At 42.2% G+C, this 26,287-nt stretch overlaps 2 protein-coding genes across 4 annotated transcripts in view; one reads left to right on the top strand and one right to left on the bottom strand.

Moving 5' to 3' along the window:
* UBE3A (ubiquitin protein ligase E3A) overlaps window positions 1–12,049 on the top strand; it is a 67,391-nt gene extending 55,342 nt beyond the window's left edge. For all 3 annotated transcript variants that reach the window (XM_088454100.1, XM_088454102.1, XM_088454101.1), the window contains 2 exons: window positions 6,465–6,608; window positions 10,621–12,049. In XM_088454100.1, coding sequence (XP_088310226.1) covers window positions 6,465–6,608; window positions 10,621–10,741 — 265 coding nt within the window. In that variant the 3' untranslated portion in view covers window positions 10,742–12,049. The remainder of the gene's footprint in view (window positions 1–6,464; window positions 6,609–10,620) is intronic.
* A 12,079-nt stretch (window positions 12,050–24,128) lies between these two features.
* LOC148480588 (uncharacterized) lies at window positions 24,129–25,321 on the bottom strand. The gene has a single exon (XM_088454024.1). The coding sequence runs from the start codon at window positions 25,319–25,321 to the stop codon at window positions 24,143–24,145; it is 1,179 nt and encodes a 392-aa protein (XP_088310150.1). The 3' UTR covers window positions 24,129–24,142.
* Window positions 25,322–26,287: the final 966 nt, after the last annotated feature.

The raw sequence follows: 26,287 nt of genomic DNA, 5'->3' as shown, positions 1-26,287 counted from the left end.
TGCCACTGTAGTTGTGCTCATTATGCAGTGCCCCCTGTATAAGAGCCCCTTATGCAATGGCCCCTGTATAAGAGCCCCTTATGCAGTGCCCCCTGTATAAGAGCCCCTTATGCAGTGCCCCCTGTATAAGAGCCCCTTATGCAGTGCCCCCTGTATAAGAGCCCCTTATGCAGTGCCCCCTGTATAAGAGCCCCTTATGCAGTGCCCCCTGTATAAGAGCCCCTTATGCAGTGCCCCCTGTATAAGAGCCCCTTATGCAGTGCCCCCTGTATAAGAGCCCCTTATGCAGTGCCCCCTGTATAAGAGCCCCTTATGCAGTGCCCCCTGTATAAGAGCCCCTTATGCAGTGCCCCCTGTATAAGAGCCCCTTATGCAGTGCCCCCTGTATAAGAGCCCCTTATGCAGTGCCGCCTGTATAAGAGCCCCTTATGCAGTGCCCCCTGTATAAGAGCCCCTTATGCAGTGCCCCCTGTATAAGAGCCCCTTATGCAGTGCCCCCTGTATAAGAGCCCCTTATGCAGTGCCCCCTGTATAAGAGCCCCTTATGCAGTGCCCCCTGTATAAGAGCCCCTTATGCAGTGCCCCCTGTATAAGAGCCCCTTATGCAGTGCCCCCTGTATAAGAGCCCCTTATGCAGTGCCCCCTGTATAAGAGCCCCTTATGCAGTGTCCCCTGCATAAGAGCCCCTTATGCAGTGTCCCCTGCATAAGAGCCCCTTATGCAGTGCCCCCTGCATAAGAGCCCCTTATGCAGTGCCCCCTGCATAAGAGCCCCTTATGCAGTGCCCCCTGCATAAGAGCCCCTTATGCAGTGCCCCCTGCATAAGAGCCCCTTATGCAGTGCCCCCTGCATAAGAGCCCCTTATGCAGTGCCCCCTGCATAAGAGCCCCTTATGCAGTGCCCCCTGCATAAGAGCCCCTTATGCAGTGCCCCCTGCATAAGAGCCCCTTATGCAGTGCCCCCTGCATAAGAGCCCCTTATGCAGTGCCCCCTGTATTAGAGCCCTTTACGCAGTGCCCTTAGTAGTGTCCATTATGCAGTGCCCCCTGCATAAGAGCCCCTTAGGCAGTTCCCATTATGCAGTGCCCTGACTAGATCGAACTAGATCCAGCAGGGCAGGCTGCTCACATCGTGGGTGAAGTTATGACGTTACCCGCGCACCCACGAACTGCATCACTGGGAACGCTGGCCTCTGAAGCGATAAGAGGCTTCTTTAGTCTCTGATTGCTTCAGAGACCAATGTTCCAAATTTAAACACAAATATTATGTGGCCCATTCACCCCATGCCGTGATCGGAGCTGAGCTCCGATCGTGGCAGGAGTGACTGGGCCACATAATATATATATATTTGGGTCCACGCTGTTGGGCCACATAAAACTTTCTTTGGGCCGCATGCGGCCCGCGGGCCGCTAGTTTGACATGCCTGCTCTAGACATTCAGGGCGCTTACCAGCGTACCTCTATAGCGCCTTCTCATCAACAATATCTCCGATTTGCTATACTACAGCAACATTACCAATTTCAGGCTCTGCCACTTCCCCGGGTTTTACCAAGATCATGGCAGTTATGGTGGCCTCTCTTCGTCGCCGAAGGATCAGACTGCCCCCATACTTGGACGATCTCTTGCTGTTGGCCACTTCTCCAGAGACTCTTCACCGCCATCTACAGGTAACCATTGCTTTTCTTCAAATACACGGTTGGCTGATAAACTGGAAATAATCCTCCCTAACTCCCTCTCAAAGGATGGTATATTTGGAGCCCATCTGAACTTTTCCTAACAGTGGACAAGATTTCAGCAATCCAGCAAAGACTACGCAGACTGCTCCACAATCGGCGACTGTCAATTCACTCTGCAATGCAGGCCTTGGGATCAATGGTGCCCACCTTCGACATGGTGGAGTTCGCCCAGTTTCACTTCAGGCCCCTACAACACCTAATCCTCTCCAGGTGGAACAGGCTACCCCATCTGCTCAAATCCCTGACGATGAGCCTCCCCCAGAGGTTCGCCTGTCTCTAGCCTGGTGGCTGCAAACTTCCCATTTGCACAAGAGTCGTCCCTTTTGGATCCCGGACTGGGCTCTCCTTACCACAGACGCAAGCCTCCAAGGGTGGGGCGCAGTAACCGGCCAGCACTCCTTCCAGGGCCGATGGTACCCAGTCGAGGCAGTGTTACCAATCAACATCCTGGAACTTTGAGCCATCTATAGAACTCTCACTCTGGCTCAGAATATTTTGATAAACCGACAAGTACAGTCCGATAATGCCACGTCTGTGGCCTACCTCAATCCCCAAGGGGGCACTTGAAATCAGTCAGCAATGACAGAAGTGTCCCGCATTCTCACATGGGCCGAACGCAATCTCCCAGCCATGTCTGCAGTGTTCATCCCGGGGATTTTCCATTGAGAAGAGGATTTCCTCATCCGTCACGACGTGCATGCAGGAGAATAGTCTCTACATCCAGAAGTCTTTCAGCTTCTAGTGGACAAATGGGGTCTTCCGGAAGTAGATCTCGTAGCCTCAAGACACAACAACAAACTTCCATTTTATGGAGCCAGAACACTGGACCCCGACGCATTGTCGGTGAAATGGAACTTCCATTTGGCATATCTCTTCCCTCCAATATCCCTCATTCCTCGAGTGCTTCGAAAGTTCCGACAAGAGGGGGGGCACAGTCCTGTTCATAGTGTTGGCTTGGCCCAGACATCATTACTACTCCGATCTTCAAAGGCTCTCCATAGAGGTTCCTCTACGAGTAGACCTGTTGTCTCAGGGTCCATGTCTACATCCGGACCCAGTCCCTCTGTCTTTAACGGCTTGGCTCTTAAGACATCCCTCCTAACGGCTAAGGGTTTCTCTAGCTCTGTGGTCCAGACCATGCTCAGAGCACGTAAACTGGCCTCAGCCAGGATTTACCACAGAACATGGCATACATATTTCCAATGGAGTGCTACAAAAAACTATGACCCACAAGTCTTTAAGGTTTCTCGAATTCTTGCCTTTCTTTAGTCAGGACTGGATCTAGGCCTCCATCTAGCATCTCTGAAAATGCAAGTCTCTGCTTTGTCTATCTGGTTTCAGCGAAGAATTGCTACTATACTGGATGTTCACACCTTCATGCAAGGTGTTCTACGTACACAACCTCCTTTTGTCCCTCCTGTGGCTCCATAGGATTTGCCAGTGGTGCTCCAAGCACTTCAGGAACCTCCATTCGAACCCCTGGAATCCGTTTCTTCAGGCTATGGCATCTACCCGTAGGGTATCGGATTTAGGGGTGCTTACATGTAATTTCATTTCATGTCTTTCATCAGGACAGGGCTGTTCTTCGTACACGCCTAGGTTTCCTTCCCAAGGTGGTTTCTCGCTTCCACCAGAATGAGGAAATTGTGGTTACAGCATGTAATTAACCAGACCTCTCAGCAGGTGAGGCTTCGTTGGATGTGGTTTGTGCTCTGAAGATCTACGTGGACCGCATTACTTCCATCAAGAAATCGGACTCACTCTTTGTCCTATATGAATTCCACAAGAAGGGATGGCCAGCTAACAAACAGACTCTAGACAGATGGATTCGCATGACTATCTCACATGCTTACATGCAGACCGGCCTTCCTGTGCCGGCTTGAGTATCTGCTCATACTACTCGTTCTGTGGGTCCCTCGTGGGCAGCCTAGCGTGACTCCTCAGCTGAACAGCTATGCAAGGCGGCTACCTGGTCTTTTGTCCACACCTTTCTTAGGTTTTATGCCTTTGGTACATTTGCCCCTCAGGATGCTTCCTTCGTGCGTAGAGTTCTCCTATTAGCTCTGGAGCCGCCCTTGAACAACTGCTTTGGGACATCCCTAATGTCTCCGTGTGGAGCCCTATGGACTCTGAAGAAGAAAAGGAGTGTTATGGTAAAACTTGCCTTGGTTAACACTTTCTTCGAAGTCCATAGGGTCCACAGGACACCCGCCCTGACGCACCTGGCTTCTATGGATTTCTGCTACTGGTCACTTGTTTCCTTCTCTGTGTGAGAGTGTGATTCTTCAGTGTACCAGTCTTCCTTCTATCCTATCAGCTCCTGCCTTGGGCTTGTTAACAAAATTGAAGTGCCCTCAGGCTGTGGGGGGGTATAGTGAGAAGGATCGGAGCATCCTGGGATTGAAAAGCTTTGCTGTTGATGTCCGGTCCTCCAGGTTTCACCTACACCCCAATGACTCCCTGTGGACCCTATGGACTTCGAAGAGAGAGCGTTAACCAAGCTAAGTTTTACCAGTACTCTCCTTATTTGTTTGCAATACTTTAAATACACTTTACATATAGATGTGTCCTCACTTACTGGGTGTGGAGACGCTCATTGCGAGTCAGACGCTCCAAGAGAAGTAGAGTACCATATTTTTCTTTACATTAGTCGCATCGCAGACACAGTGAAAAGACGCTGCAACTTTAACCGCACAGCAATTGGTTTTACACTTTTGGGAAAGAAGCATGACGGACACCGGCAGTGTTAAAAGCTGTGTGTGACTTTTATTTTCAGCAGTCACATGCAATGCACAACTAGTTGGTCCTTTACACCCACTCCAGTGCTCTGGGCCAGTCATACAGCCTATCTGGCATGGACTCTCTAACACTACCTCCACAGCCCTGACTATCGCCCATATAGCAGTATGAGGTCCGGCACTCCAAAACAACTAGCCCAACAACAGTAGACTGTGCCTTCACAGAAAGTTCAATATACAAATAGTAGGTGCGGCACTCGTCCCAAAAAAACAATTCTACTCGCAAATAACATCAACGTTTCAGTGCTTTAATCTTCAGGATGTAAAAACCATTCAGTGCATTAAAGCACTGAAACGTTGATGTTATTTTGATTAAGTCGAGTTGTTTTTTTGGGACGAGTGACACACCTACTATTTGTGTGTGTGTGTATGATTTTATATATATATATATATATATATATATATATGTTAGTGAATCGGCCGGCAGTCCACAAATGTGCATCAAATACCTGCCCCCGGTGCCCTCCCGGGTGTTCCTTAGAACCACCATACATGCAACACAGTAATGCTGGGCATACACGGCCAGATAAAATGTCTGTCAGACCGACAGACATTTTATCTGGCCGGCTGCCAGCCGCAGATGTCGCCGGCATACACTGTGAGATTTCTCTCACAGTATATAGCCCGACATCCGCGCTCCGCCCCCGGGGGAGGAGACATTTCCCTGTTCCTTCTGTAGGAAGGAACACAGGAAATGTCTGTCTGTCGGCCGCGGCCGGGCATACACTGCCCGATGTGGCCGACAGTTTACCGGTAAATATCGCATCGGACAGGCATGCTGGACAATCTGGCATGCCCAACCGAGCAATATTTAACACTCGGTCGCCCCCCCCACAAGCTACAATTATCGGGGCGATCCGCCGATATCAGGCGAATCGCCCCGATAATTGTAGCGTGTATGGCCAGCTTAAGATAGAGGCGGCACTCTAGGGTCTTGTAAGAAAAGTATCAATACGACACCTTTGTCTGCTTGTTCAGCGTTTCAGTCCACAAAGGTCATTGTGGACTGAAACGTTGAACAAACAGACTAAGGTGTTGTATTGATACTTTTCTTAACTTTTCTTACAAGACCCTAGAGTGCCGTCTCTCTATCTTACTGTGTTGCATGTATGGTGGTTCTATGGAACACCTGGGAGGGCACCGGGGGCAGGTATGTGATCCACATTTGTGGACTGCCGGCTGATTCACTAATAGATATATATATATATATATATATCTATCTCTCTCTTTCAGCGCTGGCTCCAGTGGTGTGCCACCCATAGAGGGCGCACCCCTCCCCAACATCTCAATTTCAGTGGGACAGCACTGTCCCGCCGTTCCACCCGTGGGCCGAAGTGTCCCGCGGGTGGTCAGATCGGGAGGTTGAGGACCCCCACCACCGCAGCGGTGCTGGACCTCGGAGTCTGAATGGATGATGCGCGCGGCATCCATTCAGTGACGGGAGCGGGCTGGGGGAAGCCCAGCTAGTGAGGCTCCCCCCAGCCTGACGCTATTTGTAGGCGTGCCACGCCTCCAAATAACAGCGTGTAAGGGGCGTGGCCTATGGTAATTAGGCCACACCCCTATTTTCTGTGGCAGAAGCCGCGTACGATGTAAGGGCGCCCTGTTACGAATCGGCAGAGGGTGCTCCGACCCCTGGAGCCGGCCTTGATATTTATTTATTATAGGCATTTCACAGAAAGACACAAAGTTAAAGCTGGGTCCGAAGACCACTAAAGTTTACTTCATATAATATATTTGCTAATTCGTTTGACTAATTGTTTGCATTGTTTTATTGCAATATAACCCTACTACCCTATGATAGGTTCTGCGCTGGGAATTTTATTGCTTGATATGAGCAGATTTTGGCTGTTCAAATTATTGCAGTTGATGTTTTCATATGTATTTTGACATTAAAATACAAGTTTATTTGCCTTTTTTGCTTTTTCAGAGAGTTCTGGGAAATAGTACATTCATTTACCGATGAACAGAAAAGATTGTTTTTACAGTTTACAACAGGCACAGACAGAGCACCTGTTGGGGGACTGGGTAAACTAAAGATGATTATAGCCAAAAATGGCCCCGACACAGACAGGTAAGATGCCTGAAATTCCACCAAGATAAATTCGACTACATGCCAAGAGATCATGAAATAATCTAGGAGAAAATGTAGGGATCCTGGGCAGCCCGGGATCACCTGTTGGACGCCGCTGGCTAGCTGAGTAAGCCTCGGCTTACACAGGCTGGCCGGCATGCGAGGCCAGGAATTGGCGTCCATGAACGCAAACCCTGGCCTTGGCACTTCCAGAAGAAATACGGGGGCGATACCTCTCAATCGGGCAGAGGAATAACAGTGGCTGCGAGTGATCTCACAGGACCCATTCTGGGCAGGTGCAGATTTCCGATTATCAGGAATTTGTGAATTTGGTCAATCAGGCCCTAATATACATATTGTTTGTGATTAATTTCTAAATATGTTGCTGTTAAGCATGTTTGCATAATTACATTTGCTAATTAATCATTGCTTATTACAGTTTTTTTTTAATTTAGATTAAGTTGTGGTAGTAAAAACATTGGTCTAAAGCTTCAATATACAAAAATAATTCAGTCCAATGGCGCTGCACTTGGAGCAGTAGAGGTGGTAAGATGATAAGTCACCAAACTTAGAGTAAATGATATGCAAAAAACAAAACAAACAACCTCTCTTGCGCTCTAAACTTGTTCAACTTCAATATAGGCAGTTTTCCTCCAATGATGGAACCGCTCTCACATGAAATAAAAGACCTAAAATGCCACAATAGTGTAAAATTGTCAATATTAAAAATCAATCCTTTGTGAGAATCCCGAAAATGGAAATAGGTGCAGGAAAAAAGGATCCTCTCCTTTTACAAGAGTGATACTTCAGAAAGATATCCAAAAACCAGTCTTCAAATCCCAGAGTAACACAATCGTGAAGATATGCAGCGTGTCAAAAGCTTACACGTATGCTTACTTCAATCAAACTGGTGTCAATCATATAGCGGTTTCTTTAGGTTCCTCTACGTCCATCAGTTTAAAGGGAATAAGTAGCTTCTATACAATCTCAAAGAACCAGAAAAGAACAATGATATAACCAGAGGTTTGTAAACAGCCGTACCATAAAGATGTGATATTACTGAAGATGGGACCCAGGTACTTTCAGTAAATGATGTGTACTGGCCATATAACAAATCCGCTGTGTGACACTCCTTTCTACGCGTTTCGACGCACTGCGGCGTCTTTTTCAAGTGGAGTGTAAATGTAAATAAACTAAAATAAGAGAAAACTTCTAGTCATCAACTTATACTTAAAATATACCAACTGAGTACAAATGAAATATGCTCACAGTGTCTTACCACTCCTTAGAATATCAATAGGTTCATCTGTCACAGTGTGGGCTCTGCCGTTAGATCAACCAAGAAACAGCCCACACAGGCACAGTGAAAACCTAAATAGGTTGGGGTTGCCTAGCAACCACACCTCATAAGCCAATGAAACAGTGGCATCCACGAAACATGTGACCTAATTGTGAGACCCGGAAGACGCTGTTAACATGCGGTCTTCACCTGTTATAACTCACCTACTACCATATCGTGGGAGTAGGCTCCAGGCTGAGGATGCGCCGACCACGTCTGACGTCACTGTCCTTTCTCCCTGTGGTTAAGTGCCTGCTTACATATCGCGGGAGTAAGGACACGCCGCCCGCAAATGACGTCACTGCCCTCTCTCCCTGGGATCACCGTCATGTGTCAGGATTAGATCACATCATCGAGCTACAGATGGGGAGCATCCAGCTATATTCAAATGTGATGTGAAACACACATTATGTGTTCCAACATCACTTACTGCCATAAATGAATTATAAAAGTGCAAAATATACCCGGTTTTCACCTTTTACAATACCATAAAATATATATAAACAATGAAATGATATACAATATAAATATGTCCAAGTGTGATGTGGAACGCGCAATAAGCGTACCACTATCACTAGCTACAAGGAAATGAAAGAAGGGGACATAATAAACCTGGGAGAGGATCCTTTTTTCCTGCACCTATTTCCATTTTCTGGATTCTCACAAAGGATTGATTTTTAATATTGACAATATTACACTATTGTGGCATTTTATGTCTCTTATTTCATGTGAGAGCGGTTCCATCATTGGAGGAAAACTGCCTATATTGAAGTTGAACAAGTTTGGAGCGCAAGATAGGTTGTTTTGTTTTTTGCAGTGGTCTAAAGCTGTCCACACATGCTACAATTGTAATTTGTGAAGCAATCGTATTAGATGAGAATATAGCTGTAGATGTGTGTCACCAAAACACTATAGCACTGTGCCATCTAGAGGATCATGTAGAAATTCCATTATGCGGTGAATACCTAGTTTTTTCTATGTGTAATTAATGTGGAAAAGGTATTCCCTCCCCCCCTCCTGTGGTGTTTCCACCCTGACCTTTAGCGCTTCACATGCAAACCCCCTGGAATGAAGAGTTTTTGTCTAGGGGTGTCACACAAGCAGTATTTAGGGTCAGCAGCAACATCGCTGACTCAGAACAGCTTCATACAAGTCTAGTAGAAAAACAATGAAGAGCGCTGGACAGTGGTAAATAATTTATTAATCCAAAAAATCACTATCACAAAACATGTAATAAAATCTCAATATCATAAAATGACATGTGCACAGAATAAATTAATAATGTCCAGACTAGATACTGTTAATATGGCACCTTAAATGATAGTAGAACATGGGTAAGCAAGATAGTAACATGCAATAAAGGGTTAATAGAAATATAATTAACTGCAAAGTGTCTCCTGCATTCTCCATCCAGCTCAGCCAGCGTTAGTGAAGCGAATTGAAAATGTTAGTAATTAAAATCTGCATATATATTGTGTTCCAACTGAATAATAGTTGATGATGCAGCACAATCAACTTGTAAAGATAACAGGCAACGGTGAGGATTTACACCTGTATGGAAATGAAGCTGTAAGCCAGCGTCCCGGCAAAAACAGCTATGTAGCGTTTGGCCTACCACTTGACAGATCCGGATATTATGTGGTAGCTGAGCCGTCTGGAAGGGTGATAGGCCTCACTGTTAACCACCGGAGCCAAGCGGGTAGTGACTGCGGGGAAGGATTTGTATCGGCGTCTGTGCCTGCAGGAGTCCCGGTAACTGGCCGTCATGAGTGAATTAGGCGGCCACGCTGTTTCACTAGGGCCCGGTAGAAAAGATGTCTGGAAGCTGAGGTGCAGGCAGTGTGCCAATCCGCGGGAGTCCAGACAGACTGAGGCACAACGGCGTGTGCGTCTGTATCCGTGTAAGTTGCCGGTGTGCTGGAACGCAGATGGGCTGGCAGCGGCTGATGGACCTATCAGGTGCTTTCTAGGTCTGGGAAGCACAGGAAACACCTGATGCGTTTCTCGGCCAATAAAAAAGGCCGTTTCATCAGAGGTGACTAGTGTGCAAAAGCACACTCTATTTGTACTGACAATAATTAATTAAACATTAGCACATGAAGCAATTAAGAACCATTTCAGTTAACCATTCGTGTTTATGATGGGACAAATAGAAGAATATGGTAATGAAAAAAATCTCTACATATACTTTAAGTTTTTCTATATAAAGTAGTAAGTATATAATGTACTAAATAAATAACTATATATATGAACTGGACACATATAAACAGTATTCTTACATATATATTTAATCAATATGATTATCAATAGTCACACGATTATGAATATATATATACAGCCGTACATATATATATATATTATATTATATTAAAATTACAAAAAAAAAAATTAATATATACATAAAATTGACAATCTTCCTAACATCATAATAAATAAACAGCTTCATAGAAGTCTGATAATTCTACCTCTGTCGCTATTTAAACAGCAGCTGGAGAGCTCTGTATTAAATTTGAGTCAGTAGAAGACCCACAAATGATTCAATGCCTTCTCATAGCGGTTGTACCACTGCATGTGAAGCTCTCATGTGACAACACTGTATTAAGAGAAGTCAGTGTGTTCGCCAGACCCTGTTGTTCTGTACTTACCTTTCTTCTGTCTATATGTTTGCTGCAGGTTACCAACATCTCATACATGCTTTAATGTCCTTTTACTCCCGGAGTACTCAAGCAAGGAGAAACTGAAAGAGAGATTATTAAAGGCTATCACTTATGCCAAGGGATTTGGCATGCTGTAAAATGAAAAGGCAAAGAAAGCTATACAAAAGGGATAACCAACGCTAAAATTGATGTCCCTGACCACAAAGGCCATAAGATAGTCACCTACATGTTGTCAACTGTACATGTGCCTCCCTTCTCCTCCGGGACAATGGGCTGGAACAGCAGATTTCTGCTGCTTATCTGAACAAAGTCTGTTTGTTTTTTTTTTTTTTCCTAGCGTGAAAGTGTTATACAGTCTTTCACATGTATGTACAGAGAGGTTTTCCTGAATATTTATTTTAAGGGTTTAATCACTTTGCTTGTGTTTAATACTGCTTGAAGTTGAGCCTGCTTGAGTCTTCAGTGACCGATACTCTCTCATGGAATAATGCTAATTTATAGCAGACTAACTTTCATCTACTCAAATCAGGAACTGTATTTTTCTCTCCCGATTCTTTTTATTTTATTTTTTGTTTTTACAGTTTGCTTATAAAACTTGAATTCATGGAAAACGTGTGATGCAATTACTGCTGTTCTAGCCCCAAGCAGTTTCTGTGACAAAAGAAATAATGTAGTAAATAAAGATGGAGGGGAGTGTTTGGAATGTCATTCTACAGCCTTGCGAACCTTTACTTTAGCCACAGCACAAAAAATTTACAAATTAAAGTTACAAAGAAAAAAAATGATTTCACAATTTGTTGTCTTCACGTCTTGTAAGGTATATTGTGTTTCATGAGTAAATCTTATATCTGGGTCTGTGAAAATGGGGGGTAGAATTTAGCGCTGTTTTAATTTTTATTTTTCTTCTCTCAATATGCATTTACTGACGCGTGCATTTCCAGCCAAACTTTCTGCGGTAGATGGTGGGTTGTCAGAAAATCTTTAAGCATTTGTTGTACCCTAAGAAAAAAAAAAAGCTTGTGAAAGTGCACTTAAATTAAGAATATTAAATTGCATATAAAGTAATTCTTTTAAATAGACAATCCAAAGTCTTCCCTACCCATCGTGTCAATTTATCCTATTTTATTTCCTATATGCGAGGCACATGAGCACGGCTGCTGCGTAATCAGTAGATAATGAACATCTCTGAAAACAAAACGCACAGAATCCTGTTCAGGCTAATCTCATAAACCGATATACACAATTTACATCTCACTTTTATAATGAAAGACATTGGACTTCTACAAATATACATCCCCGGTTCTGTATTAGTTTAAATGTAGGGCACATGAGTCACTTCATAAAGACTGTACCCGAATGTATTTGTTTATCTTTCCTGGACTTCTGCGTGTGTATTGTAAACTTCTCATGTTGCAATATGAAATAAAGGGATTATCCATTTTTAATCAACAACATAATTGGTATATCTTTTTAGTTAATTAGAATTGACCATCTGCAAAGCGGAGCATGTGCTTTGAGAATTGCTCTATAGACACCAGGTGGTCTGGTCATTTTCATGTTCTATGTGGAATTTAAAAGCAAATTCAGTTTTAAGACTAATTTGTTAAGTGTTTAAATAAACGTAACTTAATCTTCCTCTGTCTTTAGAATTTCAAGTGCATTTTGTGAAGGTTCTATACAGAGGAGCAGAAGCACAACCCCACAACCAAGCTCCCCATTCTTATATTGCTCCTACTGTATCGGCCATGCACAGAGTGAAAGCTTTTCAGCTGACACTCCACATTACTTATTGTGACTACACTAACACAACAGTTTAAGTAGATCAAGTAATTCTATCAGGGGTTTTCAATATGGGAGCGAAAACATCGTTTTTGCGTTAATATCGCACTTTTGACGTCATTATCGCAGGTTTGACTTTTACACCGTATTCAATTTCAAAGACTTATCGCAGGTTCGAAAAGCCTTTGATCAAAAACGGGGATAACTTTTCACCATTGAATAGGTGTCGAAAAAAAGTGCAGAATTGGGGTTTAGGGGTGCAGGCTTAAAAAAAATAGCCTGCACCCCTGGGAATTACATTTAAAAAAGAACTGTGTCAAAAAAAAGTTTTTAAAAAAATAGGGACACCCCAAAAAATTAATTTAAAAATTGGGGTGAAAAAAAAAATGGGAAAAAATTGTTTAAAAATAGGGAAATAGGTTCAGGGCTATTCTGTAAGTATGCGGCAGGTGTTTTGAAGAATAGATTTATAGCGGCAGGTGCACAATTGCAGAATTTTTAAAAACTTACTTTATGGACTTAAAAATATGCTAGTACCCATTTTCGTGTGCCCCAAATTTGATGGGACCACTTAAAAAAACGAAAAAAATAACCTAAGTGCTCTTCTGCATCACTTATTCAATGTTGGGGAAAAAAAACCTGCTGCGGCTATTTAAATACCCGGCTTTCAATTACAGGCTAAAACGGGGGTACCCATAGTGATCCCCCATGTTTTTACAACTTTAGGGGGGTCCTACAATTTTTTTAAGGAAAAATTCGTAACTTTACGCAAATCCAACTTCGGAGTCTCCCGTTTTCGTTAATTTCATATTGAATACGGGGATAAGCGGGCGCGCGCCCGATACTTTAATGCAGGTAAAAACTCCGATATGAAACGTAAACTTTGACAGCGAAGTTTACGTTTCATATTGACTACCCCTCTATGTATCTAGACCATTCTTACAAGGAGAGAATAAATTGTTAATGGCAGGAGTTCTGTAATTTTGTTACATACAGGTAAAATCGAGTGTCTCTTTTCACAGTCACTGAGGAGCACTGGGGGACAAATTGTAAAGGGGAATGTTTGTTTTCATTAAATGACTCTCAAACTCTGTTCTATTTTGCACATGGCTGAAAACAGGGATCTGGGCCCTGGCGCAAATACTCTGCAATGCCAAAGTTCTACAGTACATTCACTATGTATTTCTGCGCTTGTAGTACAGTTTTTCAAATGTCTAAAAACAATAAGTTGTGAATTGATGCTAAGGGGGTGATTTAAGATTAGATCATAAGTATCACATTTAGGAGATGTATCAAACAGTGCAGTTAACAGACTGTCGCTTAATGATGCTAGTCTACACAGCATTGGCGTACATATCATTGCTCAGAATTTTTGTAGTACAGTTTGAGTCTCCCATATCCAAAATGCTTGGGACCAGGGGTATTTTAGATATCTGAATATTCCGTATTTTGGAATATTTACATACCGTAATGAAATATCTTGGGAATGGGACCCAAATCTAATCACAGAATTCATTTATGTGTTATATACACCTTACACACACAGCCTGCAGGTAATTTTATACAATATTTTCAATAATTCTGTGACTCAAAGTTTGTGTACATACATGAAATTCATTTGTTTCATATACACCTTATACACACAGCCTGAATGTAATTTTATACAATAGTTTTAATAATTTTGTGCCTTAAAGTTTGTGTACATTGTACCATCAAAAAGCAAAGGTTTCACTTTCTCAGTCATGCTAAAAATTTTCCGTATTTCGGAATATTTGAATATGGGACACTCAACCTGTATTTTAAATGCAATGTCTTCATTATTTGACTTTATTTTCCTAGGCAATATTTAAATCTCCATGCCTGCCATAGGACACATCGGCGTGAAATAGCTCTAATAATTTGTAGCTGAAAACGGATTTATAATATGTTGGAAACTTTCCAGATGGCAAAAAAAAAACAAAAAATTTTTTTTTCTACATGACCTGTTTTGCTGCTGTTTGATTTTCTATAGTGGAACACAAAGCTGTAATCCCTAATATTACAGCAGCAGTTACTGCCTAAATATGCTCATTTAAGTTGTGAAAAACTACCCATGATGGAAGTGGGTATTGCAGATGTATAGTGTTCCTGCTAGGCTGTTTTACTGGGGCACGTTGCCTGATTTTGAAAATTAAAATGCGCCCTCCCCTTATGGCAGATGTTAGGTGTGTACCCAGCATTAGGAGCAGGATTGGGTAAACTTGGGTGAAGAGATCTGTTTTGAAGACATGTTTGAAAGCTAAGTGGTTGTGTGAATGTCCGAGCATTGGAGGAGGTGATCAGGGAGGTCAGGCATCCGTCATTAGTAGAGGGAAGTAGGCAGGTGTGTGTTGATGAGGCTGGAGATGCAAGGAGGAGAGAGCTGGATCAGAAACGCCTCTATTAGTAATAAATGCCTGAACACTGATTATCTGCAAGAGATTTATAAGTGAATTACAGTTCTTACAGCCTGTGCTTATTACCCATGTGACTATTAAATAATTAGACTGATGCTATCATTTATATTTTCCCCTCTATGTACTCCCCTTCTGCATCCACACACCGCTGCATTATTATTTTCCATTGATCAAAGCCGTGCTGTAGCTCATCATCTGTCAGCTGTCTCAACAGCTGCCCTTTTTTTTTCTTTCTTTAAACTCAGTAACTAATGCCAAACGGATTCCCTTGAATACAGATTTGACTTTAGGGAAAAGAAATTAGTCACACGGTGCTAGATCTGGTGAGTATGGAGGGTGTTCTAGCACTGCAATCTGTTTCTCGCCCAAAAACTGCTGTGTGGACTGGTGCGTTCTGATGGAGGATGAAACCATTTTCCACAAATATGGCCTCTTCTGATTCTTTCCTGCAAAGCTGCTAGAACATTTTTGTAGTAATGTTAATTTACTGTTGTGCCTTCTGCTACCGAGTTTTCAAAAAGAACACCTTTTGTTTTCTTTGATATAAAATCAACATGGCTTTGGATTTGCTTTGACGTGTTTACTTCATTTTTTTTGGTGATGGTGTTTTCCATGGACTGGTGTTTTGTCTCAGGATAGTACTGGGAGATCCATATATTATCACGGGTAATAACTTTATCTAAATAAATGCGAATCCACTTGAATTTCTTCTAAAATGTCTGCAAATTTAGCTTTTAAAAAAAAAAAAATTCTGCTCGGCAGTGAGAAACCTTGGAACCATCTTATAACAAACTTTTGTCATGTTAGACAGGTTTTGCATCAAGAGCTTAACAGTTTCTTTGTCGATGTTTACCGTTTCCGCCATCATTCGGATGCTGAGTCGATGGTCACTTCGAACAATTTTTTAGTTCCCTTCCCCCCCCCACATTTTCATGTTTTTTTTTATTTGCAAGGGCTTGTGGGATGTTCATATTTGACATCCTCTCATCACTCATACTTTGGCGCCACTAAAACACATGTACAATCTGCTCCATAAGCCTGGTTTAGCATATGGAAAGATTTGGTGGGCATTTTGTTAAATGTAACTAAAAAGTTTGTTAATAGGTCGCTCTACTTTTACACTAAGCATTTTTACGACGCACAGGAAAAACAACTTCTTTGAATGCTGTGTGGCTACAACTATCTATGCGAGAGGAGTGAAACTTGCAAAACCATTTTGGGATAGTCCAAGGTCAATGTTTCCCCACTCCCTTTTAATTCACGCAGTATGGTTTATTTTTCACAAGTACTGTACAGTCTCGTTATTTAAAGAATTAAATGTTTAGCAAGCTTATGGTCTTCATACATTTGAAACAGAAACCCAGGTGAAATAAGGTAGCCCCCTTTATAAATGCCACCACATGCTTCCTTTTATATTTTACAAATTCAGTAATCACTAAATATTTAGTCTTATACTGGTGTATATGACCTCTTGGGCTACTTATAAATTCTGGTCCAACCAACAATACTTTAGACTGAATGTTCAGATGATGATTTAACAGTGCAACTGATGTGGCATACACACTAGACGCTGTGCTGTATGAGCGATATTGGTGTACACACTGAACGATATCATTGAGTGACATCACCCTGTCACATCCCTGAGCAGGCACTTTTTGATGATATCGTTCGATTGGCACAACAGCAAACCTAGTTAACGAACTGTGGGAGTGTGCATCGTTGGTCGTTTGGTGCATACACACTGGACGATATGAACTTTATATTGTTATCGTTCAAGTCGTACACTTTTATCGTCTAGTTTGTATGCCCCATGAGTGTTCTAATCCTACCATTCATATGATGCTGTGACACAAATTGTAATAGGTTTCTAGTGAAAGTGTTCCATAGTCCCATGAATAAAATAAAAAAAAACAGAAGCTAGTGCCAAAGTTTATAATAACTCTTCTGAGCACGGCATCCCATGAGTACTTGGACAACACGCTTATCATTGTTTTTATACTGGTGTACATACATTCATTGCCCAGTTTATTATGTATTGCTTTGCAATATTGGAGCAGACCCTCTTTTGTGCCCTGAAACAGAATCAAAATTCAACAATGTGCTGGAACAGTGGTTCCCAAACTCAGTCCTCAAGACACCCTAACAGTCCTGGTTTTAAGGATATCCATGCTTAAGCACAGGTGCCTTAATTAGTACCTTAGTTTGATTTTACTGTCCATGCACAAGCATGGATATCCTTATCACCTGGACTGTTAATGTCTTGAGGACTGAGTTTGGGAAACCCTGTGCTGGAAATATTCCTTAGAGATTGTGGTCCTTGGTGACATGAAAGCATCATGCATTGCTGCAGATATGTTGGCTGCACAGAGTCTATTGGCCTGAGATCTGGTAAATGTAGAGGCTGCTGGAGTACACTTTGCTATTGTCATGTTTGTGGAGCTAGCTTGTGCTAAAGTCCATTCTCCTGCTGGAAATAGCAATTTGAAGATGGATAGGCTGTGGTCATAAAGAAATGATCAGTTGGTAAGAACGAGCAAAGAAAACGGTCCACACACCATTGTACGACCACTAGTCTGAACCGTTTATACAAGGCAGAATGGATGCACGTTGATTCTCTTAAAAACTGACCCTACCACCTGCACGCAGATGTGTCCTCATACACAAGTGTCCCATATCCAGTGAATCCGTGCAGTCTGAGGAAGCATTTTGTTACATTTGTTTGACTGATGCATTTTAGGGCAAAAAATGCTTAATGCAAGCCCCTAGCGTGCACGGCTCCATCAATTTCCATCTCAACTCTGACGCTACGCCGTGTGCAGCAGCTCCCCTGCACTTTGTGGTGCCGGAGGAGGTGGCCCGCTGAGAGAGAGCCAGGTTTCTGTGGTGCTGGATGAGTGCACAAGAGATGGCAGAAGCTGAAGGAGATTTCAGCCCAGAGCGTAAGCAACACCCTGACCAGCCTGCCTGGGGATCGCCACTTCTGTTTATCTGGGGTGTGTGTTGCCTGAGACCCCCCGATATAATATATATATATATATATATAGCTATCATGCCTTGACTGTGTAACCCACTACCCTAGAGCCTGCCAGGGTATCCCCGCAAATGTCACACACAGTGGGTTTTTACATATATTTATTTGGAGGGGGCATTTAACAGCTGTGGAAATTCTAAGATGCCACCTCCACCCTTTCACCTGATGGGCTGGAAAGTGGCTGCCAGCATACCTACTCAGCAGCTTCGGGCGAATACAGAGACCGCTCTCACAGGGACACCATATATGGTGTGTGTTTACTGGCTCCCAGCATAGAGCTCAGCTATAGAGACAAGAGGCAATCACATACCCATCCTTCAGTGGGTTTGGGTGAGCACAGAGACCACATCCACAGGGAAACCACACATTAGGGTATATTTACTAAAGTGCAGGTTTTTAGAAGATTACAGATTCTAACTATTATGTTCTAGAAGGCGCTAGATAAATAAAAGGTTTAATCTGATTGGTTGTTATGGGCAACATCTCTACTTCTAAAAACCTGCACTTTAGTGAATATACCCCATTATGTGTATTACCGGTGCTCTGCATAGAACTCGGATACTGAGACAAATAACACCTAAATACTATCCACTAGCAGCTCACAATGGACCTGATTTAGTAAGGGTCGCTATTCTGCTAATACACACGCAACGCAGTTGCTAATATCAGTGGTGATATGTAAATGTTTGCTAATAACGTTAATCGGTGCTTTATGCTATCACCTGTTGCACAGAAGCTAATCATTCTTTAGGGTATGCCCTATAGAATTTGCATTGTGATACATGTAAGGTATATACCCATGGAAATATCTGTATAAATAGAAGATAATCTGCACTAGATTTTATTTCCTTTTTTCTTTACATGTTGTAGTTAATTTTACCACATCAATCCGTAAGGACCAAAGATCAAGGAAAAATACAGTACTGTTATATTTAAGATACTGTAAGTACCGATTAACGTTATTGGCGCTAGGGTGGGTCACCTTATTTATTGATTGTTTGTGTTTTATATTGGGAATGTAAGATACCTTTCTTCTTAGGAAATTCTACCTAAGCTGCCAATTGGCGCAATTAGTGAATACCATTTGTCTTGATTTTTATGTAAATGTTTGCAACTTTGCATTCACATTGCAGTCACAGCCTAACATAAGGACGCCCACTTCCCCTTACTCACATCCGTATACTTTGGCAAAATAGCGAAATAATTGGTAACATCGGACCCATATGCACAGTTAAGGCAGGTCTGACCTCACTCAGGAATTGCTAACTTCTGCGCACGCTATGAGGCCTCAGGCTGCGTATGATATTGCAGTGGATAATTTACACACGCCCCTGCAACGGCATTGAAACGCACTGGCACGCCTGCGTTCGCCCGACCATCCCCTCGTTACCACCCACAAACGGCACTTCCTGTTAATCACTCTGCAATGGGTCTGCGCGCACTGCGATAGAACGCAACAATCGGTTAGCCGTACGTATTAGAAAATGCGAACCTTGCTGAATCAGGCCCTATATATGAAAGAGGTGACCCCTCTAATTACCCTGAAATATCGCATACCACCAATTTGGTGAGATAAAACCTTTTGTTACATTTTTTTCTACCTATATCTACAGAAATGTTTACATGATACTATCATATGGACAAAAAGCTGAATTAATGAGAATTGTGTTTATACTTGTTCTACCAAGATCAGAAATATAACTATTCCATCTTGTTTGTAGCCAATCATTGAGATTCCTACTGAAACCTGGGGGTATATTTACTAAAGATCGATTTTGGATTCTGATCAATTTGCCTTTCAATTTTGGTTCGATTTCCATTCGATTTTGATATTGGAGATTTACTAAAGCCAAAATCGAATGTCAAATCGGACACGGGGCCTGATTCAGAGCCGCTCGTAAGCGGCAGCTCGTTCGCTCCGAGCGATGTTCGCACAACTGCGCATGCGTATGGGTTGTAATACGCATGCGCGAACCAGTCATTGCGGTCGGAAATTGTGTGCTCGCAAAATAGCGAATGCCTGCTAATTTGAGTGACAGAATGAGGCATTTGTGGGTGGTAACAGGGGAAGGTGCTTGAAAACGGGGAGTGGAGATTCGAACGCAGGCGTGCCAAACGGTCAAAACGGGCGTTTTAAGGGTGTGCATAATTAACAAAGCAGCGTCATCGACCACGTCACTTGGTTGTTTCTTAGCCTGAACTGTTCGCATGATTGCGGTAGGAAAATGCTACCGCAAGCACTGCGAGCAGTTCAGACGCCTTTCGATGTACTCAATTAATCAAATAAATAGCTGAGATGACGTATGATGCGAGCGGCCAGGGGGCGTCTTTACAAAATAGCAAGCGCATGTTTCGTTCGCTCGCTCAGACATAGAGACGTCAACAGACCGCAAAGAGCGAGCGCTCAATTTAAATAGCCAGCCCCTTTTTCTGACCGAGCGAGCGCAAATAGCGTCCGGCTCTGAATCAGGCCCACAATACGGAATTTCACAAAATTGAATATAGGCAAAACTCCAATGTTTTCCCATAGTCATATATAGGATCCCTTCATTTACTAACATTCAATTTGCAAATCGAACTCAAAATCGAACTTTAAATCCCCAAATGACTAGAATAATGTGAGACAGTTGATTTGAGCTTCTAAACATCATTCTTTTGGCAGGAAATTGATTGTGATGCCTTTAAAAGTTCCCAGAAGCATCTAGGGCTGTCTGGCTATACGAATAATGGCTGCTCAAGGCTATGCTATGCTGTGCACCTACCTGCGGTATCAGGGGCGTAACTAGCTCTTTGGGGCCCCATAGCAAAGTTGCACAAAGCCCCCCTCCCCCATGGTGGGGTCCTGCCGACATAGCCAGGCAAAAAAAAAAAATTTTTTTCAATTATTTGTATATAGTATATACACATGTATACAGATATATATATATATATATAATGAGCATATTATATTTATGAAGAAATCATAAATCACTTTCACTTTTCTAGAGTGTGCACAAGTGTTTCCAATTTTTCCCCGTTAATTAGTGTGTGTGTGTGATACATTTGGCCCAGTAGGAAGTAATGAGGAAGTTGAGTTAGATTTTGCATTTGATTTTAATGGGGATTTGAGATTCGATTTTGTAAGGGATTTCATAAACTGAACACAAAATCCCTTCGTAAAATCAACCAAAATTGAATGCAAAATCGAATATTAGTAAATGAGGGCTTTGTTCAGGGATTTTGCAGTTCGATTTAAATTCGATTTCAGTCGATTTTATAGATTCATAAAATCAAATAACAAATCAAACTTTAGTAAATTTACCCCCTGGAGAACTGTATAATTAGCATCTAGCTCTGTTAAATGATTATATGTTTAAAATCTTTTATAGTATATATCCTTATTGTTTTTTATAAATCTAAATCTATACTTTTAAATATACAGTAACACCCATAGTACTACTTACCATTCCTCTCACCTAATAGATTATACATATACATATAGGAGATAACCAACATCTCTCCTTCAAGTTGGCTGCTACCTGGTGTTTTATTTTATTATAACATTTATTAACACTTTTATTGTTTACTTGACACACATATCAACCCATAAATCCTCTGAGCGCCCAGATACCCCCTTTCTTCTGGTCCAACAGATTATTAAAGTTGTGGTATTAACACTCACAGGTTGGTATTCTAAGAGTGACACTAGTCCATGTAATGGGAAAGGTTTGTCAGTAATTTACTGTAACCTAGGGAACATAAATGCTCTGCATGGGTTTGGATTCACACATAGAATCACACAATCCTATAATTTAGGGCATCATCTGTGCTTTACAACGTTCAAGGACAATAGTGGCAATACTTTAGCTTGCTGCTTTTTTTTTATCCACATAATCTTTTGACCATTAGCTATGACGTATTGTGATGGAAGGGAAATCCAAGCTAACACTACTACGGTATTTTATTATTTATTTGTGCGCAGCTAAAATTGTATTCAAACTTAAAACAGCAAAAAAATGAACATATAGCCTATTCTGGTGTGTGTTTGCATCTCTCCGTTTTTCTTAAAAGAGCACCTTGTACCAACACACTATTGACATCAGCATATTTTTGGGGTTTAACAACGATGAACGAGAATTCAGCCTATCAATTTTGTAGGGATCAGAGCGGCCACTGAAACAATCTCTGACCAATTCAGGACATTGTGTACTGATGCAATTTATTGAGACTTACACAATGACTACTAAAACCCATAACGGGAAATGCGGGAAAAATGGCAGTAATGACTGGTGCGGGTGGGTGCTTCATTTATGTTTCTTGAGCAGAAGCTCAACTACCCCACCAGCCTAGTATAGTAGCCATAACAGTCACCACCTCTTCTTCCCTGTTTCAAAACCTCAGCCCTTGCCCACCTATTCTCTTGTGATTTTTTGGGAAATCTTAAATTTTTTCATTGCCATCAATTACATCAGAACCTACCCCACCCTTAGAAGGCCAACAGCCAAGGGCGTAGGGAGGGATGTGCGAGCGGTGCTGTTGCTCAGGACACTGGGGGTGGCACCAGAATCGGTATGAAATCCCGGCACTGGGGATGCCAGCTGTCAATATACCGACAGCGGCATGCCAATGCTCAGGATCCCGACAAGGGTGCGGTAAGTATGTTAACTGTCCCCCCTACCCTAGGGGTACCTAACCCTAACTTTCCCTCCCCTAGCCTAACCCTCCCCCCGTCCCTCTTGACGGGGCCAGGTAGTGGCATTACGGTGCCAGGATTTCATCAACTGGAATACTGGGTGAAGGTATGTTAACTACATCCCATGGCACCATCACTGCCCCGTCACTGCAAGGTTACACTGCAGCCAATAGTGCTGCCCAGAGCGTCCAGGCGGGGTTGGGGGCGGGGTGTGGGGCACTGCTGCGGCACTGCCAACAGTATCAATTTATTTGTCTACATTAATCAGGTGTCCTATGAATATTTTCCCTCATGCATCACAGTAGGATCTTGATAACAGGCATTATACAGTAACATGATCACTGGTGCTTACTGCATACAATATTTAGTGAAATCCAGATAATTTCTGACAGTGGGTCTCATTCAGACCCGCTCGCGAGCGCTGAGCGCTCGCAAGTGGCTCGATGTTTCCCAAATGCGCATGCGCACGACGGAGGCGCCTCCGTCGTGCGCATGCGCGAGACCCGAATAACGACGGGGTAGCCGTCGTTATGGGTCTTGTACCAAAGGGGGCATGCTATCGATGGTGATTGACAGCATGCCCCCTTTGGTGGGCGTGCCGGGGGCGTGTCTGCCCAGACGAAGGCGTTCCCATGGGAACACCTACCGTCTGGGGCCCCTCTGACATCACTAGTGAAGTTGTTTTGGCTCTGATAGAGCCAAAAGCACTCCAGGGCTTGCGGAAGACGAGACCCTACCACAAGGGTCTCGTCGCAAGCCCGATGGTCGCGATGGTCTTGACCATCGCGACCATCATCATGAATGCTCGCATAAGCTGTGGGTGGTAACCCACAGCTATGCGAGCGTCCACGAGGCCGCCTTGCAAAAAAAACAACACACCCTGATTCAGAGCGAGCGCTCGTTCAGAGCGTCCGGCTCTGAATCAGGCCCAGTGTCCCTATGACATTGCATGTTAAAATGCATTTTACCAGTTTCTAGTTGTTTACATGTTTTGTTTTTTACAAAACTTTTTTATTTTTTAACATTAATGATTCAAAATTATAAAGACCTCAGATTTGGTATCGCTGTAATTGTTAAAACATAACTAGATTTGAAAATGAATAAGAAAGCATATTATAGTTTTATTGTCACTATTACATTTGATCTAAATCATAATATGTGATAAATATGTATGTGCAATTAATTCTATTGCGCTTAAAAAAAAAACAATCATAATTCATTACATTCTTTACAAATGTTATACTTTGGAAATGTTTGGGGTACAAATAACACAAATGGGTGACCAAGGGACCTAGAGGTCTATTTACTAAGCAGTGTTAGGAGACACAGTGAAAAGTGATAAGGTGCCAGCCAATCAGCTCCCAACTGTCATCTCACAGGCTGTGTTTGAAAAATGACAGTTGGGAGCTGATTGGCTGGCACCTTATCACTTTCTTATCACTTTTCACTCTCTCCTAACACTGCTTAGTAAATAGACCCCCTGGTCTGTGAGTGCAAAACTTAAAACCCATCTTTTTCACTGTCACAGAGATCAACTTCAGGCATCTCTAAGGAAATGTCATAAAATATTTCATCCCATCTTTAGAATATAAAACAAATACAGGAGCAGGAGCAGGAGCAGCTATTCAGAAATATATGGGTTGTTATTGATCCAGCTTCTTACAGAATAGTTCTCTTTAGTAAGAACCATATTATACTGTTCCATGAGCAGAATATCAATAGGCAAATCTTTTCTGGTAAAACTTCTATCCAGTGTCTTTATGGTGACGCTTCTGTAGCATGGCTCTTCTCCAACTGGCAACCATTGCTTCTGTTCCTCCTCATTGCTTGATGGTGTTAATATCTCTTTTTTACCTGTCACGTCCAACATTCTCTGGGAATAATAATCTCTTAATGTAGAATCTTGTTGCTGCATGGATTTTACTTTCTCAATAAACAACTTCACTTTATTTTTAAAATGATCCTCTGTTTCAACAAGCATTTTCTCCATGATGTTCCCGGTGCCCTGTAACTTCGATCCTCCATTGTATGACAAAAAACTTGTGGACTTTGGCCTTTTTCTCACCAAGCTTGTGTTACTCTCTGGCCAATTAGTGTTATTTATGTCTTTTCCAGCTTCTGTTCCTGAGAATGATTTGAATTCCACTCTCTCTGTGCCAGGAACTTCTATTATAAAGCTGTTTTGTTTCGGTGCCATTGGAAATGTTGGGGAAAGTGGATGGACAGGTGTAACCAGATTTTTGTTTTTAGGTTCATCTGTGGCAAAAAATTTGACTTGTATCTGTCTGTTCCCCGATCTTCGTCTTCCTGGTGCTGAATAGAACCTCTGAGAGGTATTCAGATACGTTTTCCTAGTTGGGAAATCCATTCCTTTGGGTTCATTAATGCCATGGACATGGCTGATATCCATCCTGTAGCTTTGGTCTTTCTCTGACACTCGAGATATAGGTCTGCATGGTGCAGAGAGAGCCCTAGGAGATTTGCCACTGTGCAGTATAGCTCTCACTGCTTCTTCTGTTCCATCATTGAGTGTGGTATTAAGACTGGAGAACATCTCACGTGCCAGGTGTTTAATCAGGTCTCTGTTCCCATGGAGCTTAGCATGTGCCAGTTCTGATCGCCTCAGCTTTACCGTAAATTGGTTATATAAAATCTTCTGGTCAAGTGTCAGTGAGTCAGCGGCTTGTTTCTTCATGGAATCCAATGAGAGAATTTTCTTCTTTAGTAGACTTTCTTCTTTTGCATTGAATGACATAGTGAGGGGAGATTTCTCGGCTTCTCTCCACTTCTTCTCTGTCATTTTTGTGCAGTGATTTGTATAGAGATTTTTATTTCATAGACTGTTTTCTTCACTTGTAGCTAATGAGAATTTGCAGTCCTGTGAGGCTTTGTTGTCAGAATTTAGACCACTTATACTTGAATGTTGTCAGGGAAGTTAAATAGGTAGCTCCAAAGGACTGCAAGTGATCATTCTTTTACAGCAGGCTGTGCACCCAGACAATGGCAGTTTCCTATTCAGGTATCACATTCCTGAGCAATGTCAGGCTTGCCAAGCAAAAACAAATATACCTTGTTGTTGGTAACATGACCATTGATGTGACTATGTACATAAACAATCTCAGGGCAAAGTTTTTCAGCAGCTGTATATGTATACATACATATATATATATATATATATTTATCAAACAATATAGTTGACAACAAGCGCCTATTAGTGCAATATTCTGAATAATTTATAAGGTGAAAATGTGCAACATATTATGAAAAAAGTGCAAGTGTGCTTACCTATTAGTATAACGTCACTAAGTCATTTATAAAGTGAAAATGTGCAATGTTATGAAGAAAGTGCAAGTGTGCTCACTTGCTAATATAACATCACTTAAAACAACATTCAAAGTAATTCAATGCAAAATTTTGAAGTAAAAACATATAGAGAGCCTCTTAGTACATAAAAAACTGACATAAGGGTTCATAAACTAAAAAATGCAATTTATTAATATTTAAGAGTAAAAAAATGACATCATCCAAATTATATATAAAACACATATAGAGAAAATAAAAAATTGAAAATGTAAAAAAGAGCGATTTTTTTTTCGTTTTTAAAAATGGAAAACAAAGTTCAGCTTATCTTTCAGCAGTGTTTGGGAAAGTTCATAATGGCAGAAAGGGACCCAACGCGTTTCGTCCTCTTATCTGGACTTCATCAAGGGAATATGTGTGGGGAGACCTAACAGGGCCTAGATCACATGTGTCTTTGATGACAGCA

Source organism: Taudactylus pleione, unplaced genomic scaffold (assembly GCF_031769625.1).
Source record: "Taudactylus pleione unplaced genomic scaffold, aTauple2 ptg000609l, whole genome shotgun sequence".
Classification (NCBI taxonomy): Eukaryota; Metazoa; Chordata; class Amphibia; order Anura; family Myobatrachidae; genus Taudactylus; species Taudactylus pleione.
The sequence above is the reverse complement of the archived record's forward strand: the minus strand, read 5'-3'. Positions and strand labels throughout refer to the sequence as shown.